Source organism: Herpailurus yagouaroundi, unplaced genomic scaffold (genome assembly GCF_014898765.1).
Source record: "Herpailurus yagouaroundi ecotype Mexico unplaced genomic scaffold, PumYag 250, whole genome shotgun sequence".
Lineage (NCBI taxonomy): Eukaryota > Metazoa > Chordata > Mammalia > Carnivora > Felidae > Herpailurus > Herpailurus yagouaroundi.
In genome coordinates this window covers 23,043,354-23,066,368 of record NW_024412467.1, presented here as the reverse complement: position 1 = coordinate 23,066,368, position 23,015 = coordinate 23,043,354, and the positions used below count along the sequence as shown (strand labels likewise).

Below are 23,015 nucleotides of genomic sequence, written 5' to 3'. Positions count from 1 at the left end.
CTGGCAGGGAAGGAGATGGACCCAGGTCTGAGTGCTGGCTCTGTCACTAAGTGTGTGCCCTTCAGCAGTGTGCATCTGTTTCTATACCTCTGTTTCCCTGTGTGTAAGATGGTGATGATACCTGTCATTTGTTTGTACATTTAAGATTTAATAGGAGCTCAGTATGCAGTAGCTGCCACTTCTGTGGGTGGAATGCTGCTGTGGGTTCAGGTGATCAGGGGCCCTAGGAGACAGCTGGGGTGTGGCTTATGAGTAGGTCAGTGGCAAGCTGCCCTCGACCGGATTTTCAGCACCATTGTCAATACAGGTGTGTGGGTGTATTAGCGTTCTCCAGAGAAACAGAACCAATAGGATACACATAACACACACACACAGGGGCTCCTGGGTGGTTCAGTTGGTTGGGTGTCTGACTTCAGCTCAGCTCATGATCTCACAGTCCATGAGTTCGGGCCCCGTGTCAGGCTCTGTGCTGACAGCTCAGAGCCAGGAGCCTGCTTCGGGTTCTGTGTCTCCCCCTCTCTCTCTCTGCCCCTCCCCTGATCATGCTCTGTCTCTCTCTCTCTCAAAAATAAATAAAAACATTTTAAAAATTTTTAAAAGAAAATAACACACACACAGGTTGATTTACTATATGGAATAGGAATTGGCTCGTGAAATTATGGAAGCTGAGAAGTCCAAGATCTTCAGTGGGCAAGCTGGAACATCTAGCAAACTGGAGACCTGAGAGAGCCAATGGTGTGGTTCCAGTGTGACCGAAGGCCTGAGAACCAGAAAGAGTCAGTGTTTCAGTTTGAGTCCAAAAGCAAGAAAAAGTTGATGTCTCAGTTTGAAAGCAGTCAGGCAGGAAGCATTTCCTCTTATCTGGGGGGGTGGGGGGGACCAGCCTTTTTCTTCTATTCAGACCTTCAACTGATTGGATGTGGCCCACCTATATCAGGGAGGACAATCTACTTCACTGAATTCTAATGATTTAAATGTTAATCTCATCCAAAAACACCCTCATGGAAACACCCGGAACAATGTTTGATCAAAAATCAGGGCATCCATGGCTCAGTCAAGTTTACACATAAAACCAACCATCACAGTGGGGAGGGCAAAGGTACAGGCATTCTCCACAGAGGTCTTGGCCTGTGGTAGGTTCACTGGAGGATGTGCCAGCAGGCTGGCAGTGAGGGTACACGTGATTAGGTTGTCTAGGCAGTGGGCCAGGTTCTGTCCTCTGACTCATGGAAGGGAAGAAGAGAGGAAGGGACTTCTCTCTGTAGCTTCCTGGGCTCTTCAAGTCTGGCCATCAGAGGTCAGATGGCCCCAGACCTCCAGTGCAGGCCAGGAGGAGATGCACATGAGCGGGGGTGAGATGAATTGACCTAGGTGACAGAGATTCATGCTGAGGACAAAGGTTTGTTTTTAGCTCTGTGGTAAAGTGAGCCAGGTTACTGGGAGTAGGTGGACAGTAAGCAGGGATGGCTGCCTTGGCTTCCACTTCTAGGCCAACCCCAAATATGTGACAGGGGAGGGGAGATATGCCCTCCCCTCTAACTGCCCTGGATGACTTTCTCTCTAGCTCTCCCCATCCCTTCCTCCTGCAGGTGCTCCCTCTAGTGCCTCATCTCTAACTGTTTGCTGCTGTGGTTGAAGGGAAAGCAATCAGCTCAAGATCCCACTTAGGGTCAGGTTACAAGATTAACTCCAAACAGGATTAGGCTCATCCTTACAAAGCTGAATCCTTTGCATTGTAGTGAGAGTGGGGTCTCATCCTTTCTAGACAAGACTTACCGTGACATGTTGTAAAATCTCTCCAACTGGAGTGGATTGTGTTAGCCAAATGTAAATAGATTATGCTCCCAAGTCAGAGCATTTCATTAATATGCCATACATAATTAGAACCTTTGTAAGGACTTTTGCACATTGTAAAGTGTAAAGTACAATTCAATAAGAATAAGAAAACAATAGCAAACATTTATTGGTCACTGTGTGCCCAGAGATCCCGTACTATGAGCCTCATATGCATTTTGTCATCAGAATAATCCTATGGGGGTAGATGCTGTTACTCATCCCCCTTTTCCAGATGAGGAATTGTGGTTTCAGGAGATGAAGTAACTTGCTAGTATAGATCCCATGTTGATTAGACTGGACATGTCCTGACCCCATACTGCCCATGCCTTTAACCCTGTGGTATCACTTCCAATAACATGCAGCTGTGACCCAAAGAAAGCTCTCAGTCCAGTCAGAAGGCCCCTACTTGGCCCTTGTAATCCCCCAGGTTTGGCAAGGCTTGTGTCTCCACACACGAGTTACAAGCATCCATCTGGTAGACCCCGACAGCCCAGAGGGGTCTGTTCCTAGCTGTGGCATTACTAGAAAAACAGCCTCTGAGGAAGTTTTGTTTCTTTCTAATGCTTGAGACAAGGTTGCATTTGAGAGAAGAAACTTCGCAGCAAGATCTCTACTTCCGCCTTTCCCAAACATCTACTTGGGCCTGGCTGCCCTCTGGCTGAGAGGAGAGAGCCTGCTGGGGAAGATGCAGGCTGGGAGGCCATGCTCTACACCCCTGCTTTACCAGTTTGAAGGGAATTATGGCCCATCCATTATCACCCTTTTCTTAGATGGGCTCTCTAAAAGGAACAGAGAGGGCGCCTGGGTGGCTCAGTCGGTTGAGCCTCCGACTTCGGCTCAGGTCATGATCTCATAGTTTGTGAGTTGGAGACCTGCATCAGGTTCACTGCTGTCAGCACAGAGCCTGCTTCGGATCCTTTGTTCTTCTCTCCCTGTGTCCCCCCCCCCCCCCACCCCGTGCTCACGCTGTCTCTCTCAAAATAAAGAACATAATAAATAGATGGATAGATACATTGATAGATAGCAAGCAGAGAATAAAGAATTGAAAGGGGATGTTGTTGGCAGCCAGGTTTGGATGGCCTGGGGAGGAATGCCTGAAAGAGAGAAGGCCTCCCTGTGAGTCACATTGCTGTCCAGTTTTCATAGGGGAAGAGCTCCAGGTACAAAGAACGACTACTTTGGTTTTTGGTTAAAACAGAAATGCTTAGACTTAACTAACAACTTTATGGGTTCATATATGATGTAGAGGTTTATCATATCCAAAGTGAAGGAAAAAACTATAGTGCATTACTTATTGCCTGTTCCTGTCTGTAGCTCTCCGAGCTTAACTTGAAAGCTGTAGAAGGTTAGACTGAGGAAGGAGAGGTAATATAGTGGGGCCAGGGTGTTTCTCCTTCGTCACCTCATCTGTGAAGAGCATCCTGGAAGGAGTGTTCTCAAACAGAGGTAAAACCACCACTGAATTTATACTGTGGGATTAGACACATTTCTGTTGCTGAGAAGATCTAGAATCACATCTCTTTTTCTAAAGGAGCCAAATGCAGGCAGGAGCCGGCCCCAGCAAGCAGGAGGCCCCTTCATTTCCAGCTGAGCCATGTGTTTGATTGTGGGGGACTTGCTACTGGTTTTCCTGGAAAATGTGGTTGTTTGAAAACACAGAGCATGGGATTAGTTCCTTTTGTTATTTGGGTGAGAAGCTCCCTCAGCAGTACACTGCTACATTGCCTTGACATCTACATATTTATGCCTGTCCAGGTGACTGTTCCCAAAGAGGTACACTTGGTAAGTGTTAAGTGTAGTGAATCCTGTGTCAGACCTAAAGGCCAAGGATATACTAAGGACCTTGAAATGACCTCCCAAATGTATCAAGGAGAAGAGTGATTTTCTTCATAACCCCATCCATCCACCCACCTATCCACAGTCCAGTGCAGTTCTGAATGTAGATGCCTCAAAACAGGCCTCCACTATTTTTAATGAAGGGGACCTAGTTTTTCTTTACCTGAGACCTATAGAGATTACCACATGAATAGTGCAGGAGCACAGGCTAAAAAACAGAAGAGATTCACAGTAGGTGTCTCTTCTTCCTTGGGAATCCTGAGAAAATTGTAGCAACAGGGTAGAGCGTGTGATAACCAGCTTGACTACCCACGAAGGAAAACGTCCAGCTTTGGCAGGTCGGGGTTCCTCTGCTTCAGAGTTCAGTTAGTATATATTCAGTTTAGTCTAGACATGTCCTTCTATGACCTTTCAATATCCTTGCAGTTTGTTATTTTCTGCCTTCTAAAAATGGAGACCCTGAGCATCCCTGCAAGCCCTTGTTCCTTGTGTAGCACAACTGGGGTCCTGTCTTTGGGGTTGGTGCAGCTTATCCTTTATTTCCTGAACCACATTAAAATTGAATTTGGAGTGTTCTGGCTATTAATGGCATTATTAGCTTTCCCCATGACCTCAGAAAGATGCCAACAATATATCCTTTTTCAAGTAGATTATCATGTGTATCTACATACACCTACCTCACACCCAGTGTGGTGGAGTTGCAGGGGGTCCAACATTGTCCAAGGACAGCTCTATTCCCCAGCTCCTTTTCCCTGCAAATCCTCCTTAGTGCTCACTGAAGTTCTTAGAGCTCTCAAACCCCAGTTGCTGAAAGGTCAGAGAATTAGGCAATTTGCCCCAGTATGACCCTTTTAATGTCCCTATTGTTAACTGTATATAAAATAGCTTGAACTTGTGCTTATATCCTAAAAGCTTTGTTTAAAATTTTTATTATTTCTGCGCTTTTATAGCCAATAAATGCAGAACTCAGAGAAGACTGCTTTTATTAAAGAAATTGCAACCAGCCACTTTTGACCAAAAGCTTATTGAAAGAAGTCTCATGAGCACAGTGAGGTTTGCCACAAGACATGTTGTGACAGCTGCAGAACAAAGCGTTGCTGATGCCGCCTCCAGCTGCCCTCACAATCCTAAGGAACACTTAACTTGCCCTTTGTCTGGTGGCTTGTATCCAGACTTAGTCAATCCTCCAAAAATGACTGAGTGATTTTGAGCCTTAAACAACAGGCTGGTGGGGGCTGTGATTTCTGATTTGGGCTTTCACTGTAGGAAACCCCAAGAAGCTCACCTGTTCCAATCCAGTGGAGTCTGGACATTTCGTATTTTTATCATCTCCTCAACCTTCTTTCTTAAAGTCAACCTTATTAAAATGGATTTTTTTTTCTCCCTAGGTAATGACCAAATCACATCCCCCACTCTCATCAGATTTAAAGTCAAACTCTTTGTTACAGGATACAGTTCCAACAGTTGCCATGTGTGTGCTCTGTTAAGTCAACGCCCAAGAAGCTTTCACCCTTAAGTCTATATTCGGGGAAAGTTTGTATTACGTATCTTATGTTTTCTCCCCAATAGTAGTCACGAAAAGAAGGGGAGGTTTTCCACTTCAGATTTTCATGAAATGTTAGAAAGGGTAAGAGTTTGATTAAATTGTGTGCCATTAATCATAAGTGCTTTTTTTTTTTTTTTAGGTTGCATTTGATGCCAGAAGGCAAACACAACCTGCATCTACGTTTTGCAAATGAATTCAATAAGTTAGCAGAAGACTTCTTACAATAAGAATGCCCACTGCTGGGAGCTGGGCATTCCTTAGTGTGGGGCTTCAGCCTGTTGCCACCTGTGAAACACACCCGTCACACCTCACCTCACCTGCCTCCCATGCTTTCTACTCCCTGCAAAGTACTCTCAGACATACACAAATAATGACCTATTAAAACGTCTTCTAGGGGCATCTGGGTGGCTCAGTGGATTAAGTGTCTGCTTCTGGATTTCAGCTCAGGTCACGATCTTGTGGTTCATGAGTTCGAGCCCTGCATCATGCTCTGTGCTGACAGCTCAGAGCCTGCTTGGGATACTTTCTCTCGGCCCCTCCTCCCCTCATACTCCCTCTAAATAAATGAATAAACACAAACAAACTTAAAGTCTTGTAGCTATAAAGGCTACAAAAATTAGATCTGATTTTTTAAACATTAAGTTGTGAATTCTACCATTAGTTAAAATAAATTCTGGTTGTGATTTACTTTCTCTTGTATCTTAGGTGAAGCATTTGGAGTATTTATCACTGTTATTTCAGGGTACATTGAATCTTGAATTTATGCTGTACTTTTTATCTGAGAGGTACAAGTTTTCGCTGGTCTTTTTACTTGTGTTTATCACATTGTTCAAAGTAGAGAAACACGACCCTCCATACTACATTTTCACAAGGGTTGCTGGAACTACAGCAAGTAAGGGAGGAAGGTTTGCTTTGTCCTTAAATCTCGATTCACTCCTGGACATGTTTACTGGATTCATTTACTTTAATACTTGGGGTCAGTGAAAATGAAAAATATGTCTTTATATCTGTCTTTATTAAAAGAGCAGAGAAGCCATTAACTTAAAAATACTTAACAAAACTCCAATTTTGTTAAGATGACTAAACCCAGAAGCATTTACTGGAAGGGCACCTGGGTGGCTCAGTCATGAGCTCACTGTTCTGGATGTTGAGCCTGGTGTCCAGTTCTGCCCTAACAGTGCAGAGCCTGCTTGGATCCTCTCTCCCTCTCCCTCTGCCCCTCCACCACTTGTGCGCACGCTCTCTCTCAAATAAATATTAAAAAAGAAAAAAAAAGATAAGATGTAGTGAGTTAAAAACCAAAAAAAGCATTTAGTGGAATAAAAATTACCTGAAATGAAAAAAGAGACCACACCGTTTTAGACACATGCTTTTTTATTAGTATAGATATCTTAGACAATACTGTAATTTTTAGGAGTTCCACATTATTACATCAACAGTGTGAATTTCTGACAGAGGCAAAACTGAGCACCATAGTATACAAATAGAAAGACCATGCTTGATTGAGGACAACAGAAGTTCACTAAAGATGCACGATGTATTTGAGAAGTCCTTAAGCCTCGTCCTCGCCCTCCTCCTCCTCGAACTCGCCCTGCTCGTCGGCCGTGGCGTCCTGGTACTGCTGGTACTCGGACACCAGGTCGTTCATGTTGCTCTCGGCCTCGGTGAACTCCATCTCATCCATGCCCTCGCCCGTGTACCAGTGCAGGAAGGCCTTGCGCCGGAACATGGCCGTGAACTGCTCCGAGATGCGCTTGAACAGCTCCTGGATGGCCGTGCTGTTGCCGATGAAGGTGGCCGACATCTTGAGGCCGCGCGGCGGGATGTCGCACACGGCCGTCTTCACGTTGTTGGGGATCCACTCGACGAAGTAGCTGCTGTTCTTGTTCTGCACGTTGAGCATCTGCTCGTCCACCTCCTTCATGGACATGCGGCCGCGGAAGATGGCAGCCACGGTCAGGTAGCGGCCGTGGCGCGGGTCGCACGCGGCCATCATGTTCTTGGAGTCGAACATCTGCTGGGTCAGCTCAGGCACCGTCAGCGCGCGGTACTGCTGGCTGCCCCGGCTGGTGAGCGGCGCGAAGCCGGGCATGAAGAAGTGCAGGCGCGGGAAGGGCACCATGTTCACGGCCAGCTTGCGCAGGTCGGCGTTCAGCTGGCCCGGGAAGCGCAGGCAGGTGGTCACCCCGCTCATGGTGGCCGACACCAGGTGGTTGAGGTCGCCGTACGTGGGGGTGGTCAGTTTCAGGGTACGGAAGCAGATGTCGTACAGAGCCTCGTTGTCAATGGAGTAGGTTTCATCTGTGTTCTCCACCAGCTGGTGCACCGACAGGGTGGCGTTGTAGGGCTCGACCACCGTGTCTGACACCTTGGGAGAGGGCATGACGCTGAAGGTGTTCATGATGCGGTCGGGGTACTCCTCCCGGATCTTGCTGATGAGCAGGGTGCCCATCCCAGACCCTGTGCCGCCCCCCAGCGAGTGGGTCAGCTGGAAGCCCTGCAGACAGTCACAGCTTTCTGATTCCTTCCTCACCACGTCCAGGACCGAGTCGACCAGCTCGGCTCCCTCTGTGTAGTGGCCCTTTGCCCAGTTGTTTCCAGCACCGCTCTGGCCTGCCAGAGGGAAAGGAGAATATTAGACACTAAAACATAAGGAAATCTGAATTCTTTCATTTTGACTATAGACTAATCTTGGAATTGCAGACTCTTCTCTTTTAGATATGCTTTCTTACAGAAAATTTTCTATACATCCATGATCTTCAAAAACACTGGAGATCATAAGCAAGTTTATTCACATGGAGTTATTAACTGATCAAGAAGACGGTTTAACAAAACCCAACTGGTTTTAAAATTAGGAACAGGAAGCTTCTGTGAATAGGTTTAATAAACAGGCAAGGGCAAGGGTACAATATGATCCAAAAAGAAGATGGGCTCCAAGCTGCTGTCTCCACTTCTGGTCACAACCTGTGCCTTTGGCCTTTGGCTTCCTGAAGTGGTTACCTGCTGTCTCGGGCCCTCTGACATTACCGGCAGCCTGTTACCCTTCCTGTTGGAAGGTTCATCACTGCTCAGTATTCTTTACTGCCACGGGCTGCTCTGTAGTAGGAGCACCATAGAAGCCCTCTGCAGGCTGACAGCTCTTTGAGCTGCCTAGAGAGGGGCCAGAGAAGTGGCCAGGACCCAAGGCTGTCCATGGACACACAATCTCCACCTTAGCATTCAGCACCAAGAACGATGATTTCCACAGTGTTGAGAAAGGAGACTCACTGAGCCATTTGCCATGGATCAGGACTACATACCGAACACGAAGTTGTCTGGCCTGAAGATCTGGCCAAATGGTCCAGACCTGACCGAGTCCATGGTGCCTGGCTCCAGATCCACCAGGATGGCCCGAGGTACGTATTTGTTACCTGTGGGGAACAGAGCCAGACTTAGACCTGCAGTGGGCAAGGGAATCACAGGCAAGACTGTGCTCTATGTGCCTTTCACGGCAGAATCATTAGAGAAAATTCTAGCATCTGAGGCAAAAGTGAGCAGAGGTGCTTTTCTGCTTTAAAAGAGATGATGGCATGCTTAGTCATGGCAAACATGCAGGAGTCGTAAGGAACTATAAAGTGTATTTTTGCCAGTTGACATTTAAAATGAATGCAAGAAGCATGTCTTTGGCATTTGTATGTTCCTAGCACATTCCGTCTGCCACGGTATGCAAAGCAAGGTTGACTGGGCAAAAAACAAAACCAAACAAAAAACACTGTAATAATCACCAGCAGCTTCGTTGTAGTACACATTGATTCTCTCCAGCTGCAAGTCACTGTCTCCATGGTAACTGCCAGTGGGGTCGATCCCATGCTCATCACTGATGACCTCCCAAAACTGGGGAGAAAAAAAAAAAAACACATGACGGCCTAGCATCCTAAATATCAAGAAGGATGGCCCTTTTCTCCCTGTCATGTCCTTGGAACAGTGGCCATTGTGGTCAGACAGTGGAGGAGTCCTATAGGCCCAAGCCCCTGTTCCTCCAGCAGCTGCTGCAGAGGGGCTTGGAAATCTGCAGAGCATCGGCCATATTATGGCGACAGACTGCAAAGCTGGGAAGGGCACTGAACCAGGAGGGTGAGCCCAGCAGATCCCCTTCTAGGGAAAGCTATGGATGCTGGGGAGGCCATCACCCCCAGGCAGGGCTGAATGTCACAGCATCCCAGCTGATGGACGGGTCCTGCCACCCAGGACCAAGGACCACTTGGACCCCACCCTGAGAGACTGCCTCCAGGGATCAATGTCTCCTGGCACAAACCCCACCCAGCCCTCCAGGCAGCACAGTTTTCTACCACTGACATCCTGTGGCCTGTCGCCCCTGCCCCCAGCAGGGGATGGTTGGGGAAGGGCAGGCAGGAGGAATCTGGGAGCCCGATTGGGGACAGTGGCCAGAGCAGGGCACGCTGAGGGCACAGGCTCCATTGTGAATTTGCAGCAGGAAAGGGGGCGGGGAGGTTGGGGTGGGCAATATGGCGGTTCTGAAAGAGACCACGTCCTTGTCCAGGCGCCCGCCCACACCCTTGCACCACGCTGGCTCCTGCCTCGCCCACTGCGGTGGGAAGTCCCAGCCCCAGGACGGTCACCTGCCGCCTTCCAGACAGGAAGTCAGACTCTGACATTATGTATCATCACGTCCAGATGGTGCTCATATTAGGGAAATTATCTAACATCCTCGTCTTTGTAACCCGACAAGAAGTCTCTCTAGCTTGTCACCCCAATGACATTGCATTTTTTTCATTCAAACTATAAAGGAAAATAAACAAATTGAATTCCACATGAGGCCACTGGATTAATAAGACCTCTGCCCCTACCCAAATTTCAGAGAGTAATACATCCAGGGTAATGTCGACTACGTCTGGCAGAAGGGCCGTGTCCGAGGAAATTTCAAAAGGCCTTGATTAAAGGCACACACAACTGCGTCGCCGCGCGCATCGTGGCAGGTTGTGTGGCTTCCTGGGCCCCGCCCGGCGGCCGCGCCGAGAATGCGCCACCGGGCCGGCGGGCTACCGCCGCCTCCCCCCGGCCCCTTCCCTGCACCCTGGGGTCCCGCCGCCCCTGACCCGGGTCCGCACCCTCGGGGCCTGCCGCCCCCTGCCCAGCCCCTGCCGGGCGGTGCGCCCACCTTGGCGCCGATCTGGTTGCCGCACTGGCCCGCCTGGATGTGCACGATCTCGCGCATGGTGCCGGCTGCGGAGAGGGTGGAGGCGCTGGCCCTCGGAGCTGTGCACGGCGCGACCGGCGGACTCCGCAGCAGAGACCAGTCGCCGCCCCCCAGCCCAGCCTTTTATATGGGGGGACTGGTCCCCTCCCCGGTCTGGCCTGCGATGACGTAATGGAGGGCGGGGCTGGGGGCGGCGCCGCGGGGACTGCGGCACCGCGAGGGGGAGCTGGGGCGCGGTGCGAGGTGCGGGGGCGCTCCGGCCTGACTGCTGACTGCAGGGAGGGCGCCCGGCACCTTCGTCCGGCGGCCAAGGGCGGTGTCGCGGCATCGGGCCCAGCCAGCCGCGGTCGGCTCGATCCACGGACGCTGCCCCACCCTTGAACTGGGTCCTTCAGTAAACTGCATCCACACCCACCTTTCCACTCTGGATACCCGAGAGGGGCTGGAAACCTGGGTCGCGGAACCAGGGGGAGGGGCTGCCTCCAAAAGGGGTCCTCGCCTCCTCGGAAGGGCGAGAGGCAGCGAGTACCCTTTGGAGGAGGGAGACTAGGAGTGATAGTGGGCTCTAGGTCTGTTCGCTAAGCTTTCCTGCCTGCCTCTCTAGGCAGGGTCCCCGAGTCCCGGCCGCATTCTTTTTCTATTTAGGGTGGGAATTCGCAGCTAGTCTAAACGAGGGGAGGGGGCGCAGGGTGGGGAAGAGTGAGGGGTTTCTCGGTGAGAGCAGATGGGAACTGTGTTCAAGGAAACCAAGGATGGCAGGGTGGCATTTTCCTTCTACTTGTGAGGAAGGTGGTTGGTTTGGGAGGGTGCTGGATTTGTCTCAGTCTGCTTTGGGTCTTCTTCATAAAAACCACTTAAATGTGGAAAATTCTGCGTGCGAGAGTGTGTGTCAGAGAGGATATTCTAGCCACACATCAGCCCAGGTATGTGTGCCTTGCATTCAGTATGTCACCTGGAGCTCACCGCAGCCTTATAGAGCTGCCCAGTCTGGTTCAAAGGCCACCAGCCACGTGTGACTACTAAACACTTGAAATGTAGGTAGTCTAAATTGAGATGTGCTTTAAGTGTAAGTATTCACTGGATTTCGTGGACTGAGCACGTTAAACGGCTGTAAAACATTCCATTACTACTTTTGTATATTGATTACATATCAAAATAATATTGTGGATCTATTTTTAAAATTAATTTCACTCATTTTTCTTTACCTTTTTAAATGACTGCTGCACTAGTAGTGACTACTGGAAAAATTTGTTACCTTTGTGACTCATGTGGTATTTCTATTGAACAGCCCTGTTCTAGAGTAAATGTAATGACTCTCCCAATTTCGCAGCTCGAAGAAGGAGGCTCAAAGAGCTGACTAGCTACAAAGCTAGTAAGTGAGGACATCTAGATTCCTTCTACAAAGACAAAGCCCAGGTGAGTTTTAAAGGCTTGGTCAGGTTGACGTAACACCCAATCTTAATTATTCTCAAAGATGATCCTGAACATTGGGCTAGGTGAGCAGGGACCTGGGGACTGTTTTTGTTTCCCTGCACATACTCCTTTTCCTCTCTGGGGCCAGTTTCTCCAACTATAAAATGATGATAATTATAGGTGCCCTGCAGCCAGCTTTGTGAGTAGGAAATGAGAAGCTCTATATGAAAGCAAGTCAAGTTTATGGAGCAAAACTGCCCCCCATAAAACCAAGCTGATGCTGTCGTTATAAGTAGGAAGCCTGCTTGCCATGTTAATAGTGGGCATATATCAGAGGCGGGCAGTGCCATGGCTTCATCACACCTGCTTTAAGAAGCCAGTCCTTTGGGGTCCTCTCAGAACCAGTCAGGTGCCTGATGCCCTGTCTCAGAAAGGGATGGGTTTCCTAGGCTCTCTCCTCCCCTCCCTCCCCTTGCAGATGGGCCCCCAGTACACAGTCCATCCCACTGATGCTGTTCCCAGGTTCCTAAGGCCTGGCCTCCTACCTTCTCCCCATGTCTGCCTCCAACTAGGACATCTTGGACTCTTCATGACCAGCCAAGCTTGGTCCCCTCCAGAGAATGGCCCTGCCCCAGGTAACTTCACCAATAGCACAGTGCCACAAAAATTTTCTGGAGATAATTGCCTCTGGCCTTGTTGTTGCCTTCAAGATGGGGACTTGGGGCCAAATAGCAGAAGATGTGACCTGATAGGGACCTTACTGGGGACATGGGACCCTGACACGGGTGCTTTTCCCTACCTGTGGAGGGCTAGATCACCCTCACGGATGGTGCCCCCTCTGCTTTGTTTTGGTTGGGTCCTTAAGCACATCACCTACCTTCTCTGAGCCTCTGTTACCATATCCGAAACATGGAAATCTGTTTTTGTTATGTTGTGTATGTGAGACACAATGTGAGCTGGACGTTTAGTGAACATGCAGTCAATAAATAAATGACAACATTGATTACAGCAGGCCCAGGCACATGAGGACTGCCCGTGGATTACTGGCAACAAATGTCCTTGGCCGAGGCTCCCTCCTCCCGCCACCCAGTCTGCACCCAGCCTGCTTTCTCCTCTGCTCACTCCTCCCCCAGTCCCCGCCCCTGTTGTCTGTTGGAATATAATCAAAGAAGCACACAGGCAGATTTTTAAATAATGCCTGCCCAGCCTCAGGTGACTCATCCGATGGCTGTGAGCTCCAACTCTCCTCCATGTGGGCGTCGCCAGCACCACCACATTGTCACACAGCAAAGCTATGCTGCACAGCACCCATGCAGATGATAACAGGGGACACGAGGCCCACTGATCCGCCCCTTCCCTGGAACAGGCTTTTGGCAAGCTTTGGGGAAAGGTGGTTTTCTCCCCTACGCTCCTGTATAAAAAGGAGCAGATCTTCTGGCTGTTGGGCAGGGTGGTGGGGGAGGAGAGCCAACATCCTCCTGCCACCTGTCATTTCCTGCTTTGGACTTGATGTCACTGTCGAGTGTTTGAGCCATCCCTGCCCTGAAGGCACTTTGGGGTGATGATGACAAAATTCAGACTGGAAAGGAAAGGAGTGAATTCCCAGTAGAAGGCTGGGCCGGGCCTGCATTTTACAGAGGGACTCAGGATCTCACGTTTCGCTCTGCTGGGCTGTTCTTATTTCCTGCCTTCCATGAGAGGAGTCTTGTGAAAGCACCCTGGAGATGTGGGATGATGACGAACATTGCTCTCAGTGGATGCCATCTCTAACGCGACACATGTGATCTGGTTGAGAGAGATTTAATTGGGATTCTGAAATTTTGAGCATCAGTAGAATAATGAAAACCCAAGAGCCATTCCAGCAGTAAAGTTGTATGAATTATTCTGGAACAGTCTCACAGTGTATTTGTTTGTGTCCTCAGAGGAGGTCCAGGGGACAAAGCACTTCCACTTCTGTTTCCTGTGAAACTCGTCTAAAATAGCCTTGCCTGCTATATGTGTGCTGTGAGCACACATCTTCACGCTTTTGAATAAAAGCATTTCTTTATGAAGATGGAGGAAATTTACTTAAAGCACCTAAAGTGCTTCCTCTTTATAAAGACCACCTAGGTGTCAGTTGATTATCCTACTCTTGATTTTAGCTCAGGACATGATCCCAGGGTTGTGGGGTCCAGCTCCGCACCTAGTGTGGAGCCCACTTAAGATTCTTTCTCTCCCCCTGCCCCTCTCCCCTGCTCGTGCTCTCTCTCTCTAAAATAAAACTAAATAGGGGCACCTGGGTGTCTCAGTCCGTTAAGCGTCTGACTCTTGGTTTCCTCTCAGGTTATGATCTCACGGTTTGTGAGTTCGAGCCCCGTGTCAGGCACTGCTCTGATAGCATGGAACCTGCTTGGGATTCTCTCTCTCTCTCTCTCTCTCGTCCCTCCCCTGGCCACTCTCTCTCTCAAAATAAATAAATTTTTTAAAATTAGTAAAATAAAAATAAATAAAATAAATAAAAATAAAAAATTAAAAGACTGCTTAAAGTATAAATAGTCTGAGCCCCAATTTAACTTACTTTGAAAATGTCATTTCCACCACGTTATAGTTTATAAATGTTTGCACCAGATAATAATAATTTGGAGTAAATATATGGCAATGTTTTTTAGCCCCTTCTAGAATGTTTCATTCCCAGTATGTGTTACTTTTACTAGAATTGTCAATCTGGACCTTTCAAAATAGAAAACAACAAATATGTGTGTGTGTATGTGTGTGTGTGTGTGTGTGTGTGTATAATATACACATACATTATATACACACATATATTTTATTATGGTAAGAAAACTTATTTTACATATTCATACTTTCTGACTACGAAATTAGAAATTTTAGAAAATACTAAAGAACATTGAGTGTCTTTCTACCCTTCTCTGTATGTGCTTTTCTTCTTCCTTTTCCTGGTCATTTGGGTGTTTCTGTTTGTTCTTTTTTAACATCATTTCAGTTACGTTCACCTTGGACATTAGAAATGAAGAAATACTATATTTTTTTATGCCACGACCTAAATCACAGTCTTACAAATTCTCAAACATATGTAACCTTCTCCCAACTGTTACCATTTTCCCCATAATCTAGAGCATCTGGAACATACCAGATTCTCCAAACTCTGCTTCACACACCCAGGGCTGTTCACATGACTGGAATGAATTTCCCCCATTCAGCCCACTCCCACATTGCCTGGATGGAATTAAGAGCACAGGCCCTGGATGGAGTGGGTGCAAATCCTTACTCTAACACTCATTAGCTGTGTGACTGAGAGAAAGTTACTTAACCTCTCTGTGCTTCAATTGCTTCATCAGTAAAGTGGTAATCATAATAGCACCTACTTCTTAGAGTTGCTACAAGGACCAAATGAATTAATATGTGAAAGCAATTAGAATACCACCTGCCCCATAGTAAGTGTTATATAAATATTAGCTATTATAATTGGTATTATTTCCTTCCTTCCCTCTTTCCTTCCTTCCAGGGAGCTCCTGTCCATAAATCAAGGCTCACCTCCAATGTCACTTTTTCTGTGATGCTCCTTCTTTTGTACCTCATAATATTGTGTACACACCTTCATGTTATCATCTTGACCATTAGTCCCTGAGATGAATTACAGCAAGGAAAAGTACTATTGCAGAAATAAACACACAGAAGAACTGGGCAAGCAGTGAGCTGAGGCACCATTTGAATGCTGTTTCCCCTCCCAAACCCCAAGGGCCTACAGGTCAACGGGTGTTACCACACCGTGCAGGAAGCTCTGAGCCTGAGCACCCCCACAGGACACTACCAGCTCCTAGAGGAGGCGTGGAACACAAGAGAACCTATTCTCATCATTTCCAACTTTCTGGCTCCCTTGCCACCTGTTTTCTGTATACAGACTTTTTTTCACACCAAAATCAGAGTTGCAAAGAATCTGGGCGAGGCCAGCCATGCTGACTCCCATGGGGCCAAGCCGGGTGCACAAAAGGTGCTGGTCATTTTCTTGGAAGCTCCAGGGCTCAAGTTGTGTTCTGTTTCACCATCAAGGCAAATGGTGATTACGGAAAGGTTGACATCAGCATTTTCCTCCCTGTGGTGAGAAAGCCATTAAGTTGTGCAGAGCCTAATAATTCTACCTTCTGCTGAAAGCGTGCTAGGGAGAGGCTTCCAGAGCTCATAGGCGGGGAGTGCCAGGACCTGTTGCCCTGGCGTCCTTGGCCCAGTGGCTGCAGCTCTGGCCGGGCTTTGCCATCCTGGAAGGTGTTCCAGGCCTTCTCAGTGCCTCAACGCAAACTGCCAGTGTTTTAGCCCATAATGTAGGAATCACCCCCTCTCTGCCCACCACCAACACGGGCTGTACAGCTGTCTCAAGAATGGTCTTTGGGGGTGCTTGGGTGGTTCAGCCGGTTGAGCGTCTGACTCTTGATTTTGGCTCAGGGTATGATCCCAGGGTCATGAGATCGAATCCCACACAGGGCTCTGTGCTGGGCATGGAGACTGCTTGGGATTCTCTCTCTCCCTTTCTCTGCCCCTCCCCCACTCTCTCTCAAAAAGATAAATAAATTAAATATTTATATATAAAATAAAACACTTCTAAAGAATGGTCTTTGCAAGCAACCGCCACCACTCAGAAAACACCTAGGGGGAGAATGCACTCAAAATACAAAGTGCCTTTTGTTTTTAATTACAATATTGAGGTACATTTTTTTTTTAATTTTTTTTCAACGTTTATTTTTGGGACAGAGAGAGACAGAGCATGAACAGGCGAGGGGCAGAGAGAGAGGGAGACACAGAATCGGAAACAGGCTCCAGGCTCTGAGCCATCAGCCCAGAGCCGGACGCGGGGCTCGAACTCACGGACCGTGAGATCGTGACCTGGTTGAAGTCGGACGCTTAACCGACTGCGCCACCCAGGCGCCCCTGAGGTACATTTTTTAAAAGCTTTATTGGACCTAGCGCATTTAAGTTACAGAATAGTATAGTCGCGCGGGGCCTCCTCCATCATACAGCCAGGAGTCTTCAGAGAAAACTCTAAACTGTCTCTCATCATGATTTCCCAACTAATTCCCAGAAATACTTGCTATGACTGAGTAGAAATACTACTACTTTTTTGTAATCAGTTTTGTTTTGTTTTATTTTTACTGGAAGCCTGTATGTCCCATTCCCCATCTACCCTCTGACAACCATCAGTTTGTTCTCTGTATTTATAGGTCTGATTCCGTTTTTCATTTGTCTTTTAGATTCTCCATATGAGTGAAATCATGTGGTATTTGTCGTTTTAGTCTGACTTATTTCACTTAGCACAATACCGTCTAGGTCCATCCATATTGTCACAAATTACATGAACTCATCCTTTTTATGGCTGCATAATATTCGTGTGTGTGTGTGTGTGTCCATGTATGTGTGTGTGTGTACCACACCTTCTTTATTCATTCACCTATGGATGGACACGGGGTTACTTCCATATCTTGGCTATAGTAAATAATACTGCAATAAACATAGGGGTGCATATATCTTTTAGAATCAGTATTTTCATTTTCTTTGAGTAAATACCTGGTAGTGGAATTATTGAATCATACAGTATTTCTATTTTTAATTTTTTGAGTATCCTTCATACTGTTTTCCACAGTGGCTGTACCAATTTACATTCCCACCAACAATGCACAAGGGTTCCTTTTTCTCCACATATTTGCAAACATTTATTATTTCTTATCTTGTTGATTTTAGCCATTCTGACAGGTATAAGGTGATATCTCATTGTGGTTTTGATTCGCATTTCCCTGATGATGAGTGATGCTCATCTTTTCATGTACCTGTTGTCCATTTGTATGTCTTCTTTAGGAAAATGTCTATTCAAGTCTTCTGTCCATATTTTAATTGGATTGTTTGTTTGTGGGTTTTTTTTTTTTTTTTGGTGTTGAGTTGTGTAAGTTCTTTATATATTGTGGGTATTAACCCCTTATCAGATATATAATTTGCAAATATCTTCTGCCATTGAGTAGGTTGTCTTTTAGTTGATATTTCCTTCACTGTGTAGAAGCTTTTCATTTTGATGAAGTCCCAATAATTTATTTTTGCTTTTGTTTCCCTTGCTTTAGGAGACAGTTCTAGAAAAACGTTGCTACAGCTGATGTCAGAGAAATTACTGCCTGTGCTCTCTTCTAGGAATTCTATGGTTTCAGGTCTCACATTTAGGTCTTTAATCCATTTTGAATTTATTTTTGTGTATGAAAGAAAATGGTCCAGTTTCATTCTTTTGCATGTAGCTGACCAATTTTCCCAATACCATTTATTGTCATGCTACAGGACTATACTGTCTTCGCCACTGTATAGTCCTGTAATCAGTTATTCTTTATGCCTAATTGTCATGTAGTACAAAAATAGTAATAGGCAGCATTTCAAATATGTGGTAGATGAAAGTTGTTAAATTTATTATTTAACTATACCAAATTTTGTTGAACACTCATAGTCTGATGCTTGTGTAACATGCTACCAATAGTTTTTTGTTTTTCTTAATTATGAGGAATATTTGTTATTTCCACTCTTTTAATATTACCAGTAAGCCAATTTTGCCCATTTTACAAGTTTACCACAATAAGTATAGCACTTACTAGTTTTCAAGACCTAAGAAAATGTTTGAGATGGGGTGGGGAGGAAAACTCCAAAATATAAAAAGAATACTACAATAGTAATATTCATAAATGTTTAATTGCATACCTACCAAACATAGCAGTCAATTAGTCAAATGTAACTTAACTTTTATATCATAACATAAAAATATTACAATTAGTGTAAACATGAAATAATTAGATTCTTTTGATAACCAGAAGAAAGAAGGAGGTATGGGGACAAATATGTTGGGAAAGGCATCCTCTGAGAGAGATTTAACAAGAGCTGAGAATGTTGAAAGAGGAAAGGGAGGGGCACATTGTGTGCACAACTACCTTGGTGAAAATGAAAGGGGAGGAGATGTCTTGGACCAGTCATTTCCCCTCACTGGCCAGCAGGGGGTGCACTGGCCAAGCACAGCTTTGTTGCTCTGTGTGTGTTGGGGGACTAGGGGAGGGTTAGGCCTTTGGGTGAGTTTTAGGATAGAGGAGCAATGTGCAACCAGACATAACTATGTACTGGGTGTTTCAGAGTCAAATTTCTGTTAACTCAGGGAATACTGTGTTGATTCACAGATGACTTTTAAGATTGGATAGTTTTGCAATGAATGAGGCATTTGGATCCTGTTGAGATGCCAATACTGATATTGGAGAAATGAAGCTGAACATAGTGCACAGGCTGAGGCTTTCCATAGTGGGGAGAGCCCACTATACACTGAGTACAGGAATAGTAAGAGAGGGAAAAGGCCCAGCAAGATTAGGAGCTGAGTCAATAAATGAACTGTCAAGTCTGATGAGATGCTGGGACCAGAACCTGCTGTCCAATCTTAATTTGGAGTTGAAAGGAAGTGATGGAAAAGCAAGACAAGGAAAACAGGAAGTACATGTAGAAGGAAAGTTAGAATGGGCCCTCAACCCTGCAGGGCTGCCTCAAAAAATCTTATGTTGCCACTCAGAGCCCAGCCTAAGCTAGCAATTTCCACTATAGCCACCTGTAGTTGCAAACTTAACTTACTGAATTGGGACCAGTCCTAAGTAAAATTGTAAGGGTGGTTAAATTTCCCTTTTAATTCTTTTTATCACCTCTTGCTACTCTTCCTGAAATTTGAGCACACAAGCTCTATCCCTTTATGAAAATCTGTACCAAAAAAACATTTAATATCAGTCAATTAAGGTCTTATTTTGATAAGTATATTAGCTTTTCCAAGAACATTCACATTGATCCATAGACTTCTGTGGCCAAAGGGGATCTGAAAATCATATTTTCTAAAATTAAAAGAAATTCCAAAATAAATCTATCTTGGTCTCTGCCCCCTCTTTGCAGAATTCCTAGCAAGAAGTCATATAGCCTGTCCTTGAACACCTACCTGCCTTAGTAGGATGCTCACTGCAGCACCAACTGTTGCACTATTGTGTGACAAGTACTATACATATGTCATTTCATTTAATCCTTGCAATAACCCTCTGAAGTACATACTGTTAAGATCACTTTCTGGAAAAAGAAGCTAAGGCTCAGAGAGAATGAATACTTGCCCAAGGCCATACAACTAGTAAGTAGAAACATCATGTACTCTGTGAACATAGATTCAAATGTCAGAACCAGACGTTTCAAAGACCATGTGCTTTCCATTCCCCAAACTGTCCATTTGGAGAGGGCAGAATTCTAACACAGATCTGAGAGCCACCTGGCCCTGGGGTGTACACGACCTTTTCCCAGTTACTCAAACACTAATCTAGGTACTACTGTGAAGGGATTTTGCACATATAATTAAGATTCCAGTCAGCTGACCTTAAAATAGGGAGATTATGTGGGTGGGCCTCCTCTAATCACATGAACTCCTTTAAAGCAAAGAATTTTTTCCAGCTGGTAATAGAAGAAGACATCAGAATTTTGAAGCAGTAGAGACACTCTCCTGCTGGCCTTGAAGGAGCTGCTACCACGTTGTGGAGATGTCCAGGTGGCAGGCAACATCAGGCAGCTTCTAGGATCAGAGAATGGCCTCTGATCAACAGCCAGCAAGCAAACAGGAACCTCAGACCTATGAGTGCGAGGAACTGACTTTTGCCAATCACCCAAGGCCATGGAAGAGGGCCATGGGCTCTAGATGGAGCTGCCCAGGATGGTCAGTTGAGGACATGAGCAGAGACCCATGACTCTTGCCCCCAGAAACTATAAGATGATTATGGTGCTTTAAGCCACTGTGTGGTAACCTATCCCACAGCAATAAAAAACGACAGGATCTCCTCTTTGGTGAGTGTCTTAGGTCAGTCCCCCACAAGCCAACCTGAGACAAGGTTTACTAGGGAGTGAAGTTTACTAGGGAGGTGGTTCCAGGAAGCAGCAAGAGGGTAGTGAGGAACCGAACCAGGAAAGGGAAGTCCCCAAGCTGCATTTGCAAGCAGGTTACTGGGGTGGGCACAGGGCTCCACAGTGGGGGATCTGTAAGGGACCAGAATTGTCACACCAAGAGCCAGGAAAGCTGGCCTATTTTGCCTCTAGTCTGTCCTTTAACAGTCCTCCTTCCAAAGGGGCATTGTGGGCAGGACATGCAGTAGGGGTTCTGGGAAGAATGAAGGTCGCAGGAACATGGCCTGGTACCAACAGTGTCTGCTACAAAGTTCCTTAGAAAGTTCCTTCCTATCTATTGGTACATACCATTTAGCCATTGGTTCAGGTTTGGTTCGTCAGCTGAAGATGTGTATCTTCTCCACACTTTTCAGATACCCGCAGTTTTCATACTCCTAAGGTATTGCCTCACTGGCTAAACATTTCAAGTTTCTTCCTGGACTCCCTCCCTGCAGCCCCATGAAACAGGATTTTGAGTTCAGAACTAGTTCGATTGTTCTTGACTATGAGCTATGAATGCAGCTCGGACCACATCAGCTTCTGGGCAGCCTCATCATACTGGTGACTCATATGAAGCTGTCCTGGTTCTTTGCGGAGTTGCTAAGATCTCACTCTTCCTGTTCCTCTGCTGTTAGTATTTGGATTGTAGGGAAGGACATTTTGTCTGCAGGTGATCTTGGGCACCATTAGGAGCTGATAAAGGCACCATGTTCATGACCAGTTTGTACAGGTCTGCATTCAGTATTTAATGTACTTAATGTAGGTACAATCAATAAACAAGCAAGGGCAAGGGTACAATATGATCCAAAAAGAAGATGGGCTCCAAGCTGCTGTCTCCACTTCTGGTCACAACCTGTGCCTTTGGCCTTTGGCTTCCTGAAGTGGTTACCTGCTGTCTCGGGCCCTCTGACATTACCGGCAGCCTGTTACCTTCCTGTTGGAAGGTTCATCACTGCTCAGTATTCTTTACTGCCACGGGCTGCTCTGTAGTAGGAGCACCATAGAAGCCCTCTGCAGGCTGACAGCTCTTTGAGCTGCCCAGAGAGGGGCCAGAGAAGTGGCCAGGACCCAAGGCTGTCCATGGACACACAATCTCCACCTTAGCATTCAGCACCAAGAACGATGATTTCCACAGTGTTGAGAAAGGAGACTCACTGAGCCATTTGCCATGGATCAGGACTACATACCGAACACGAAGTTGTCTGGCCTGAAGATCTGGCCAAATGGTCCAGACCTGACCGAGTCCATGGTGCCTGGCTCCAGATCCACCAGGATGGCCCGAGGTACGTATTTGTTACCTGTGGGGAACAGAGCCAGACTTAGACCTGCAGTGGGCAAGGGAATCACAGGCAAGACTGTGCTCTATGTCCCTTTCATGGCAGAATCATTAGAGAAAATTCTAGCATCTGAGGCAAAAGTGAGCAGAGGTGCTTTTCTGCTTTAAAAGAGATGATGGCATGCTTAGTCATGGCAAACATGCAGGAGTCGTAAGGAACTATAAAGTGTATTTTTGCCAGTTGACATTTAAAATGAATGCAAGAAGCATGTCTTTGGCATTTGTATGTTCCTAGCACATTCCGTCTGCCACGGTATGCAAAGCAAGGTTGACTGGGCAAAAAAAACAAAACCAAACAAAAAACACTGTAATAATCACCAGCAGCTTCGTTGTAGTACACATTGATTCTCTCCAGCTGCAAGTCACTGTCTCCATGGTAACTGCCAGTGGGGTCGATCCCATGCTCATCACTGATGACCTCCCAAAACTGGGGAGAAAAAAAAAAAAACACATGACGGCCTAGCATCCTAAATATCAAGAAGGATGGCCCTTTTCTCCCTGTCATGTCCTTGGAACAGTGGCCATTGTGGTCAGACAGTGGAGGAGTCCTATAGGCCCAAGCCCCTGTTCCTCCAGCAGCTGCTGCAGAGGGGCTTGGAAATCTGCAGAGCATCGGCCATATTATGGCGACAGACTGCAAAGCTGGGAAGGGCACTGAACCAGGAGGGTGAGCCCAGCAGATCCCCTTCTAGGGAAAGCTATGGATGCTGGGGAGGCCATCACCCCCAGGCAGGGCTGAATGTCACAGCATCCCAGCTGAAGGACGGGTCCTGCCACCCAGGACCAAGGACCACTTGGACCCCACCCTGAGAGACTGCCTCCAGGGATCAATGTCTCCTGGCGCAAACCCCACCCAGCCCTCCAGGCAGCACAGTTTTCTACCACTGACATCC

The 23,015-nt window shown here is 46.7% G+C and overlaps 3 protein-coding genes and 1 long non-coding RNA gene across 6 annotated transcripts in view; 2 read left to right on the top strand and 2 right to left on the bottom strand.

The window, feature by feature from the left end:
• The window catches only part of BPHL (biphenyl hydrolase like), a 38,310-nt gene extending 32,819 nt beyond the window's left edge, over positions 1-5,491 (top strand). For all 3 annotated transcript variants that reach the window (XM_040460646.1, XM_040460644.1, XM_040460645.1), the window contains exon 7: positions 5,358-5,491. In XM_040460646.1, the coding sequence (XP_040316580.1) occupies positions 5,358-5,411 (54 nt within the window). In that variant the 3' untranslated portion in view covers positions 5,412-5,491. The remainder of the gene's footprint in view (positions 1-5,357) is intronic.
• Positions 5,492-6,574: 1,083 nt separating this feature from the next.
• Positions 6,575-10,533, bottom strand: TUBB2A (tubulin beta 2A class IIa). The gene is made up of 4 exons (XM_040460643.1): positions 10,377-10,533; positions 8,983-9,091; positions 8,518-8,628; positions 6,575-7,831 (listed from the first exon to the last, which is right to left on the bottom strand). The coding sequence occupies exons 1-4, from the start codon at positions 10,431-10,433 to the stop codon at positions 6,771-6,773; spliced, it is 1,338 nt and encodes a 445-aa protein (XP_040316577.1). The 5' UTR covers positions 10,434-10,533; the 3' UTR covers positions 6,575-6,770.
• A 1,106-nt stretch (positions 10,534-11,639) lies between these two features.
• Positions 11,640-13,713, top strand: LOC121020549 (uncharacterized). Its single transcript, XR_005786189.1, has 2 exons — positions 11,640-11,831; positions 12,401-13,713. It is a non-coding gene; the product is annotated as an uncharacterized LOC121020549 (long non-coding RNA).
• An 8,231-nt stretch (positions 13,714-21,944) lies between these two features.
• LOC121020515 (tubulin beta-4B chain-like) lies at positions 21,945-22,750 on the bottom strand. The gene is made up of 2 exons (XM_040460572.1): positions 22,441-22,750; positions 21,945-22,084 (listed from the first exon to the last, which is right to left on the bottom strand). Exons 1-2 carry the CDS (start codon positions 22,733-22,735, stop codon positions 21,966-21,968), a joined length of 414 nt encoding a protein of 137 aa, XP_040316506.1. The 5' UTR covers positions 22,736-22,750; the 3' UTR covers positions 21,945-21,965.
• Positions 22,751-23,015: the final 265 nt, after the last annotated feature.